The 10871-nt window shown below is 52.0% G+C and overlaps 1 protein-coding gene across 3 annotated transcripts; it reads left to right on the top strand.

Moving 5' to 3' along the window:
* Positions 1–3553: 3553 nt before the first annotated feature.
* On the top strand, positions 3554–8196 carry LOC120650758 (UDP-xylose transporter 1-like). 3 transcript variants are annotated; one of them, XM_039928009.1, is made up of 8 exons: positions 3554–3959; positions 6052–6213; positions 6334–6518; positions 6605–6672; positions 6803–6935; positions 7043–7204; positions 7325–7603; positions 7727–8196. In XM_039928009.1, exons 2-8 carry the CDS (start codon positions 6093–6095, stop codon positions 7835–7837), a joined length of 1059 nt encoding a protein of 352 aa, XP_039783943.1. In that variant the 5' UTR covers positions 3554–3959; positions 6052–6092; the 3' UTR covers positions 7838–8196. The 3 variants fall into 3 exon arrangements, with proteins under 3 accessions (XP_039783943.1, XP_039783941.1, XP_039783942.1); XM_039928007.1 differs by having other exon boundaries at positions 3559–3959; positions 7715–8196; XM_039928008.1 differs by having other exon boundaries at positions 3559–3959; positions 6049–6213; positions 7715–8196.
* Positions 8197–10871: the final 2675 nt, after the last annotated feature.

Genomic DNA, 10871 nt, shown 5'->3' with positions numbered 1-10871 from the left:
CGGATCAATCCCTATTAAGATCAATGCAAAGCATCTAATACGTTGCCGGATCGTCCAACCCGTTTGCAAGACCCAAACTAGCAGATATTATGCCAATTCTTAAGTATAAGAACTAACCATAACTACGTGACTAATTCCATGCAATGAGAATTAGTATAAGATTAGAACATGATCGCGCAGAGATGACGTGATGTTCGTAGATGATAAGCAACAAAAGCACGATGAATCTACTAAAAATCATGCTACAAAAATCAGGATAACTAGCACTACTCGCCATCAAAAATGCTTCAGTACGAGTAATACCAAGGTAAAAGCAAGAACAACGCTGCCCTGATCGCAAGAAGCGATCAGGGCAGCATGGCACTTACTTGGACGAAACCCTAGAATTAGGGGTGGCGGTGCGCCGAGAGTTATTGTTTGCAAAACGTGATGACGTTCTTCCTTTACAAATGTCATAGAGGTACATATTTATAGTCTTGTAGACTTGACGACCAAGTTAAACAAAACCTAGTCCAATACGAAAACTAATCTATCTCTAATGATTACAGAAAAAGAGAGCTCATTGGCTCCCGACGCACATAGATAAGAAGAGCCCATCGGCTCTTGGCATGGACCACAATCGCCTCTTCCCTGGACAATCTGTATAGGCCCATCGGCAGCTTCGGCCCATATCCTTCTCGACCAGATTCTGGTGGTAACACAGCCGATTCACAAGCCTTCTTTAATTTCCGCACTAAGCCCAACTTGCTCTCGGCCCATTAATTAACACTGTTAATTTATGGCGATAACAGACCTGACAAAGGCTGCCCCGCGTGCCGCGGCGGCAGAGCACGCCTCAACACCCGCATTGAATGCGGTGGGTGGGCGAGTCTCCCAGCGGAAGACCCGCGCCCGCGCCTGCGGGACACATGGCGCCTCCGTACCCCCCGGCGGTATGTTGGTTCTACGCGCATGGGAGGTCCGGATGGACGCGGGAGGTCCCGGACCCCTATGGGGGGTCCGCGGCCTCAGTTGTTGGCTCGGAGCTTCCTCTTCTCAGGGACACGTGGCGTCACCGGACCCGTCCCAGAGCAAGGAGCGGGTCCGGGGCCGTTGGCCCGGTGAGGAAAGAGACTGACTCGTGGGGTCTGGCTACTCCGCCCCTCATCGCGTAGTTACGGATGATTACGCGAGTCCTGCCTTGCTGCAGTAAGAGTGGGTATCCCTGCTACAGGGTACCGACAATCTCGTGATTAAGTCACGACTTGTGAAGTATAATTAATGCACGATTGGCACATGTTTAGTACTTCTAATTGGTATGTAAACATACGATGTGACGAGACTTATTATGACTAAAACTGAAAAAAACAAACGAGGCCTTAGGATCGGTTTGTTTTCTAGGAATCCATTCACATCAAAGAGAATCTTACTATTTAGAATATTTAGAAGTATTAAATGAAATTTAATTATAAGTTTTCTCGCAGATAGATGCTAATTTGCAAGCGAATTTAACGAATCTAATTAATTCATAATTTTCAACAATGATGCTACAGTAATCATCCGTTAATTATGAATTAATATACCTCATTAGATTCGTCTCGCAATTTAGCCCCGGGATTCTACAATTAATTTTGTAATAAGACGTTATTTAATACTTTTAAATAGTAAAATTCTCTTTTAACTTTTTTAAAATATATAGTACTATATCCGTTTCAAATTGTAGTTTGTTTAACTTTTTTTAACTGTAAGTTAGACCATTCATCTTATTCAAAAAAAATGTATGCAAATGCACAAATTTTTAAATAAAATGAGTTGTCAAATTTGAGGTCAAAAATATCAAACAACTCATAATTTGAAATGGAGGGAGTACTCGGCTCTGATAAAGCCAAAAAAAAATACATGGTATGAACTGATTGAAGACGTGCCGCACTACTTTGCTAGTCGCCACGAAAGAGCTGGCAGATGCTATAGAGGCGGCGGCACCGGTTGATTTTTTTATTGTTTGTAGTAAGTACGCATAACATGCTGCTGATTTTTTTTTAAAGAAAAGTACTAAGTACTCTTTTAAGAATAAGCTCTAACAAACCTTCGTTTGGGGCACGTGGGTCTTTTGCCTGGCATCTCGGTGTTCGTGTTCGATAGCCTCTCTTTTTATCGTTGCCAATGGTTTGTTTATGAAAAAATAGGAACAAGTTAATCTTTGGCACTCTAAACTCTGATCCAAAATATGTTTCACACCTCTGGCCACACCAGACCGGACAAGCTTAATTCTATGGCTGGTTTACGTCGATGCTTACAGTTTTGCGCCATAACGATATTGATGTGGGTACCCGATCAAAAAAAAAAGATATTGATGTGGGTACGGGGCACTAGCTATATAGAAAAATTATGTGATACCCCAGCGCTACTGCCGGATTTCTTAAACAGATTTTTAAGGTAAAATTTAAAAATAGAAACACTAAGATAATTAAATGGCAACATTCTTTTATATGGATGCTATTAGTCACAGAAAGTCGGTGGAAGATTTAAATATATGATCCTAGTGGATGGTGATGTGACGTATGATACAGTAAATTTCTATATGATGTGGATAGTTTGCATGTTGAGAAAAATAGAGTCAATAACTTTAGTGGGTGTTGTCTATACAGTATACATTGATTGATAAAACACTATAAAAAAATAAAATTTAACGGTTTTCAAGCAAAACAAATATCTTTTTTTTGAAGTTATTAAAAGCGAAACAAATATCATGTGTGCTCATCATCATCAATCCCCGCCGCCAGCAAAGCACAGATGGGCCCCGCGGCAAATGGCCCCCAGGAGCCGGGCCCACATCTCGAAGGGAGAGGGAGGGAGTGAAGGAAGGCGTAGGTGGGCGCCAATCCTATGTATCTTCCGAAAGGTGGGAAGCCCCCTCACCTTCCGATGTTTGAGATTCGTGCGGGCCACGGGAGCCGCACAATCTCCTTCTTCTCCTCTCCTCTTGCTCGGTTCCTTCCTCCGCCGAGCGCCGCCGCCGGCGTCCGCCACCGTTGAGGTGTTAGGGTTAGGGTTCGGGGTTGGGGGCTGGAGGTGGGGGAGCGGCCGGCGGCGAGGTCGCCGCCTGCCGGGGTGGTGGTCGAGGCCGGCGGCGGTTAGGGTTTGGGGTTACCGGGGGTTGGAGGGCTTCAATGGCCTCCGGCCATAGAAGAGAAGGGGGTGGAGGGGAGGAATCGACAAGCGGTGGTCGGTGGTTGGTGGGCGGGCGGCGAGACGGCGGAGCGCCGCCGGCCGGGGTGGTGGTTGCCGGCGGTCGGGCCAGGTCCCGGGCGGGGGAGTGGTGCCGGAGAGGTTAGGGAGGGCGGGGATGCGCCGGTGGCGGGTGGACAGAGGGCACGGTCGAGAGACGGGCAGGGCGGCGGCGGTGGCGGGGGTGAACAACGGAGGCGTGGCGGTGGTCGAGCTGAGAAAGAAGATGACCAGATGAGCCTAGGTGGGCTGGAAGATGGATATCTTATCCAACTTGTGGAATATAGATGGGTCCCCGTAGTTGGGGGCTGGGCGCCACGGCGAGGCGACGCGCTGCGATCATGCGAGCGACGGCGGGCGCTCGAGCAGTTCGCCACGTACCCTCCTCCATTCTCTTCTTCTCAGTCTTCCCCGCCTCCGCCTCTTCCCATCCCATCTCCTCCTCCTCGTCCTCCTCCACCAGCCACCCCGCGGCCTCCCCTCCAATTCCACACAAAACACACGGGGAAATCAATTGCGACCAAAAACCCGCGGTTCCCTCTGCGCCCCCCTCCCTCCCTCCTGTCCGCGGAGGAGACGAGAGGAAGAGCCGACGATTATTCGCCTCTGGCCCCTCCCCTCGCTCCCTTCTCCTCCCTCGCCAGGACCAGGAGATCCGATCGGTCGAGGGCTCGCCGGGAAGAAGAAGAAGAACCACGCGCGGGTAGATACGCAACAAATAAAGGGTTCATATCCTCCAGAGGCCGCGACAGGTGCGCACGTCACGATCCCTCCCCGTTCCCCTGTCTCCCTCGCTCGCAGCTCTCTCCCTCTTCCGGATCGCGCGCTGGCTCTGGCCGTTCCGTTTGTTTCTCTCGGTAGGTTTTGCCCGGCCGGTCTGTTTGTTTTAATTCGATCGCTAGCTGGGAATCAAGAGTAGTACGCCGGTGGCGCATGTGTCCCAGTTGCTGTTCGGCAAGAAACTGATCTGCGTCCGGTCGTCCTATCTCGGATTGGGCAGCCATGGCCCTGCGGTCGGCGGCGTCCGCCCGGCCGCCGCCGCCGTCGGTTACGGGCGCGTGTTTTAGCCGCTGTTTTGTCCGTCCGTTCCAGCAGCGCCCTTGGTCTCGTCATGGCCGCCGCCATGTACAAGCTCGTCGGCGCGTTTCAGGAACGCATTGCTCAATCAATGTTCCAAACAAACAAACAAAAAAAGAACACATTACTGCTAGCAGTAGTAGATTATGATTTTCGCGGTTCGGTACTGGGGCGTGTGTTTCTGGGCGATGTATATGTATCCAGAGCACAGCAGGTTGCGTAGATAGAAAATCAATCATGGGAGTTGGTTGGTAACCAAAACGCTCGTAAGTCATAACACTTTGGCAAGAAACACTGCTAGCGAAACCAGGATGATTCTGCTCTGCTCTCATAGGATAGGATAGGCGTGTCCTCGTTTGGTAGTCAAACCCAACGAACTGCATAGTGCCGCCTAGTCTGACGTCACGCGTGCTGGCCCTTCGCGGGGCCGTGCCATCCTCTCGTCCCTTCTCCGTGCCGTGCGCCGCCGGCCGCCTAATTCCGGGCAGACGTCGCCGTCGGTGCTGGAAAGTATCCCGTGTTCTCAGCTAGCAGTCAGCACACCATATAATGTCATGGTTGGTCGATCGGTGTCCCTACTGGAATCTGGAGATTCTTCTGCGGCTGCTGACTGCCTAACTCCGTCTGGCACTACTCTGGCATTGGTAGCCCAGGGCTTGCCCTGCGCATTGCACGGGGATCTGCATCTGCTGGGGCCAATGGAAGCTTCTCTGACAGACTGACACCGTGCACATCGACCGGACGGGACGGGGGCTCCTCCACTCCACCAGCCGCGGCACCGAAGAAGCGAAGATCCCCCGGATTCCGCCGGTCTCTATGCCGGGCTGCCTAGCCTACCTTTGACCTGTCTCTTCTCTTCTCGGAGCAAGCAAATCTGTCTGTCGCATGGCCGAGTATCATGTCAGGAGAACAGAGAGCCATGCCCGGCCTTGATTAGCATCCCCAGATCTTCTAGGAAGGGATGCTTACGGTACTGCATGCACTAACCAATTGCTCCTCCTGCTGCTCTGCTGCTTCTCTTCAAGTTTCGAGTAGTTAAATTTGTGATGCTACGGGGTTACCATGTCGACTTTGTGCTAGCTGACTTTACCTTGGTGAGTGTACTACGGCTGGATTGGCGTCTGGCGCCTCCCTGTGGATGCACAGCCCACATATTGGTGCGTGCCACTACATGCTGATGTGACTGGCTGACGACCAGCGAGTCATTGACCAGCCACCTACAAATACAGTGGAGGTGGATGCGGACCTGCCTACTACTACTGTACTTGAAGTTGCCTTCTTGCAACTAATCAAAGCCGACCACCTCAGCCGACGAAGCACCAATGATTTGGCACGAGGCACCCTCCCTTTTGTTGCACGGTCGTAGCATTCACACATCGCGTGCGTTCAGAACAACCATGTCCACGATCGGTTCTTGCAGGGATGCACGAACCATCTCGCCGGCTGTGAAAAAAACTGAGAATGAGATGAACAGTCGACTAACTTCGATTCCATTCGCGCAGGCTCCAAGCGGGGCACCTTGTCTTTTCTTTTTTGATCCACACTGGCAGGAAACTGACACACGTTGCGTGACCGCATTAATGCCCGAGCTCGCCGGCGTCCGCCGCGGCAATGTCAACGCTCCCCGCCCAACCGAGCCGAGCGGTCTCGGCACGTGCGCGCGTGTGACCTGACGGGAAGAGGCGTCGAGATTCACAGCATATCTAGGGATCGCCCGCGGTGACCGCTCGCTCGCTCGCTCGCTCATGGCTGCTTCCGCACCAGCAGGGAAGCCGCCGGCCGCCGCCGTCGGCGGGGAGGGGAAGGAGATGTCGGATGGCGCGGGCTCCCGGATGGGCGTCGCCGGCGCGCTGGGCCTCTCGGTCACCTCGTCCGTGGCCATCGTCATCTGCAACAAGTACCTCATCAGCACCCTCGGCTTCTTCTTCGGTGAGCACGCGTGCTTCCGTCGGAGCTTCAGAACTTTAATTTTTGTCGGTTGCTGTTGTTTTCGTGCTTGCATTGCACCTCAAGTTTCTGAATGTTTCTGACGGATCGGATGTAATGCAGCGACGACGCTGACGAGCTGGCACCTGATGGTGACCTTCTTCACGCTGTACGTCGCGCAGCGGCTGCGCTTCTTCGAACCCAAGCCTATCGACGCGCGGACCGTCATCTCCTTCGGGTTGCTCAACGGCATCTCCATTGGCCTCCTCAACCTCTGCCTCGGATTCAACTCTGTTGGCTTCTACCAGGCAAGCATGCACCCAAAAATGCTGAAACCCAAGTGCTCTCCTTCTTGCCTCTGAATTTTACCACTGATGTTTCTTGCACGCGACAGATGACCAAGCTGGCCATCATACCCTTCACCATCGTCTTGGAAACCATTTTTCTGAACAAGAAGTTCAGGTCGTCCTCGGATTCCTTGACGCCATGCAATGCATCCATTTTGGCACAATTTGTACGCCGTTCCTGTACAAGTTTTGAGTTGCTGTAAAGATGAACTGCTCTCATGCTTTGACAATCTTGAACCTTTCAGCCAGAGCATCAAGGCCTCCCTCATGGTCCTGCTCCTGGGAGTCGGCATCGCGTCGGTCACTGACCTCCAGCTCAACCTCCTCGGCTCCATCATCGCCGCGCTCACCATCGCCGCGACATGCGTTGGACAGATTGTATCCTTGACGCCTTTGTTTGTGCTTACTGTTCCCAGTACATGAACTCGTTTCAGCAGCAGCAGCTTAAGCTAGGTTGCCGTCCTTAACCCTGGTCCTGAACAAAGCTGACCAACCAAATCCAGAGGAGGCTGAAGGTGTCCTCGACGCAGCTGCTGTACCAGTCGTCGCCGTACCAGTCCGCCGTGCTGCTCGTCACCGGCCCGTTCGTCGACAAGCTCCTGACCAAGCGCGACGTCTTCGCCTTCAACTACACCGTCGAGGTTGTGGTAAGTAGTAGCTGCAGCTCATTGCATTGCTGCCTTCGTCAAAGATGGTCTATCTCATGATCAGCACGCCTCGCCTGAACCCTGAGGAGAGAGACCATTAATAATCCTGCCGCTACGCAGGCGTTCATCGCGCTGTCGTGCTCGATCGCGGTGTGCGTCAACTTCAGCACGTTCCTGGTGATCGGCACGACGTCCCCCGTGACGTACCAGGTGCTGGGCCACCTCAAGACGTGCCTGGTGCTCTCCTTCGGCTACATTATCCTCAGGGACCCCTTCAGCGCCCGGAACGTGGCCGGCATCCTCATCGCCATCTTCGGCATGGGCCTCTACTCCTACTACTCCGTCGCCGAGAGCCGGAAGAAGACCGAGGCCGCCATCTCGCTCCCGGTCGCCGCGCAGGTAAAATTAATTTCGTCCCTGAAACTGTAAAAGAAACCCACGAGGAGGTTATTATTATTAGCTAGAGAGCCTAGAGGTGACCGTGGCTTATACATAATAATAATGCTGCAGATGATCGAGAAGGACTCGGCGCCGCTCCTCGGCGCCAAGGGCTCGCCGCGGCCGGAGAACAAGAGCGAGGACAGCTTCGACTACATGCCGAGGACGGCGAAGAGCGCGTTCACCGGGCGGTGAGGGTGGTACGCAACCGGCCTTTATTTTCTAGAAGAGTGGTGGTAGACGACGAGCAGCAGCACGGTGAAAGATGTGTCGGCGGCGGCCAAGTGAAGTTCCGATTCGGACCCTGAGATCATTTTGCGAATTTCTCCTCATAGTGAGGGTGATGATGTGTGAGTTTGTTTGGAGGAGCAGAATGGGTGCGTTGTTTCCCGAGCTTGAAATGGTGGTGGATTGGACTTGGTGATGGTGCAAGATGTGCAAATTTTTTTTTACTTTTAGATTAGAATTTGCTACGCCGAAAAAGGAAAATGTAAGGTCACGTTTGTTCGCTGTCACACCTTGAATTGCTGCAGGTAATTATCTTTTTTCTTTTAGAGGTACCGCTGCAGGTATTATTAAGTGAGAGACACTGGATTAGTAACTTTATGGAGGCATTTTAAGCAGGCCCAGCCCAGTATCTCTGTAGCAGGCCTTTGTTGTCTATGGGCTTTGAAAACTTTATGGGGCCAGAGGGGCCGGTTTATGGGCCGAGGCCATTTCCCCATTATCCCCAAGGCAAAAGTCTATTTTACTTCCTCCAACTATCACCAAAGTTTGGTTTTCCTCCTACAACTATAAAACCGGGTATTTCACCTCCCTCAACTTTTCAAACCGTGCATTTTACCTCCCTCGAGCGGTTTTGAAGACTGTTTGCTACAGTAACCGTAGTTTTGTCTTTTACTTTTTAAAAAAAATTTCAGTTGAATCTTTGAAAAATCATAGTAAATCACAAAAAAATCATAAAATAAAAAATCTAATTTTGTTGGACTCCACATGAGTAGATATATGTAGTGAATATATTATATGGTATACTTTAGTATAATTTTTTTACTGTAACTTTAGATATATACTTTTCTATAATTAATTTATAGCTACAGTTTTCGTCGTCCCATTATGGTGAAATTTTTATGGTGAGCTAATCATTATATGATTGAGCTATAGTAAAAATTTTATGATTATTAGATCATGCTCGAGGGAGGTAAAATGCACGGTTTGAAAAGTTGAGGGAGGTGAAATACCCGGTTTTATAGTTGTAGGAGGAAAACCAAACTTTGGTGATAGTTGGAGGAGGTAAAATAGACTTTTGCCTATCCCCAATGGCCCCTACACTAAAAAAAAGTGTGTCCCCTCAAAAAAAAACTAAAAAAAGTGTGTTCCTCTCAAAAAAAATAAAAAAAGTGCGTTTAATTAGTGGCTAACCTCTCCCGAAAAAGAAAAGTTAGAGAAAAAGGAACATGGAGTGTCGCTGAAGCTTGTTTTTTTGCGAGACACGGATAGGCATATGTGTCGACATCGATGGAGTGAAGCGCATCGTATTCGTATCATTCCCATCCCTCCCAGCCGGTGGCGTAGCGCGTCTCCGGAGCCGGCGAGCATCGAGAGCCTTGCCTGGTGCGCCGTGTGCATGCAGCCGGCCCGGCAGGCGGCAGGTCGAGCGAGACGGGAGACGTCAGGTCAGGTAGGTGCAGACAAGAAGAGGTCTGTTTGCTCGCCAGTGCCAGACTGCCAGCCCATCCTCATCCTGACATCCTGTGGGCACGGGCACGGCGGAGGCCACGCGGGGCGTACGCGGCGGGCGCCAGCGCCAGCCAGCCCGGTCCACCCTGGTCGTCGTCGCGGCCGCCGCCGCTTCGAGCGAGAAAGGGAAGGGAAGGCTGGTGGTAATCTTTCGAAAAAAACGGCTGGTGCTTGGCTGGAGCCGCCCATACAGTACAGTACCAGGTACAGGCACACGAGAGGCCACGAGCCGTGGCGGCTGGCGAGGGGCCGCGCGCGGGTCGGAGCCTCGGAGGCTCGCAGGTGACGCCGTGGCGCACGGTTTGCTCCCAAGATTTTCTTTTTTTGTTATTTAAGAGAAGATCGGCAAAGCTACGAAATTCACTCACGTGTCGCGGGCGGCGTCACGTGACGGCGGCGTTGGGCCGTCCAAACACCCATCGATTAGGGCGGAGCCGGGGAGCGGCGCGTAATCCTGAACTCCTGCTGATCGATCAGAAGGCAAAGCCAAGGAGGTGGTGGATCAGGGGACAGGGCGCCGCACGAGCTCGTGCCAGCCACAAAGGCAAAGCCACCTCCTGGTGCATGCAGCCAGCCAGCCACATGTATGGGCAAGTGGCAGTGCCGACGACGCCGTGCACGTAGATAAAGATGCTAGCTATACGCACGGTCTTGTCTGCACTCACACATACAGATGGTGGATTATATTTCTTAAAGCGTGCTTGTTTTCTCATGCTGTTCGCGAAACGTGCCTGCGTGCGCGTGCGTCGCCTAGCTACGGCGGGCGCACCGTACGTGCACGTAGCGTGGCGAGCGGCGACAGATCGGCGGGAATGATTTGTGTCTCCGCGGACCGGGCCAGGCCAGGGGTGGTGATTATTCTGGCCGCGACTGACCGGTGCCGATCCATCCATCACCGGTGACGACAGGTCCGGTTGTTTCCTCGAACGAGCGATCTTGGCTGAGCCAGAGGCGGAGCCAGAATTTTTTTCATTATTAGAAGAGCCAATTATATTAATTTACATAAAAATTTAATTAAATTTTAAATTTATAATACAAAATTAGGAACCAGGCCGCTACGCCCCTGGGCTGAGCTCGCGTCCGGACTCCGGACTCGAGCTCGTGTTTTTCTACGTGGCCCCGGGTGGGCGGGCACATCGTGCACGCTAGCTACCACGCACGTCGCGGCCGGCGTGCCATGTTCCGAACCAGCAAGGTACTCCTATGAGTAGGTGTGTTGCGGTGCGCGCGGCGTACGTTTCCTAGCTATACTTTCCCCTTCCGTCGGTGCAAAACAACATTCCGCCACGTGGTGCGGGGACGACGACGGCACGGCTCAGCTGCTGCCCAGCACCGGCCGCTTCGACGAAAGGCCGCCACAGCAAAAGGGCTTTGCGTACGGTGGAGGTCAAGGACGACTCAAGGTCTTCCTCCTGATAATTTTCCCTTGTAAAAAACAAACCACCAGCGAGGCAGCGAGATTCCTTCTTCTTTTTAGCTATGTAAAATATGC

Source organism: Panicum virgatum, chromosome 9K (assembly GCF_016808335.1).
Source record: "Panicum virgatum strain AP13 chromosome 9K, P.virgatum_v5, whole genome shotgun sequence".
NCBI classification, from domain to species: Eukaryota; Viridiplantae; Streptophyta; class Magnoliopsida; order Poales; family Poaceae; genus Panicum; species Panicum virgatum.
Note: the sequence above shows the minus strand (reverse complement) of the source record. Positions and strands in the feature narration are given on the sequence as shown.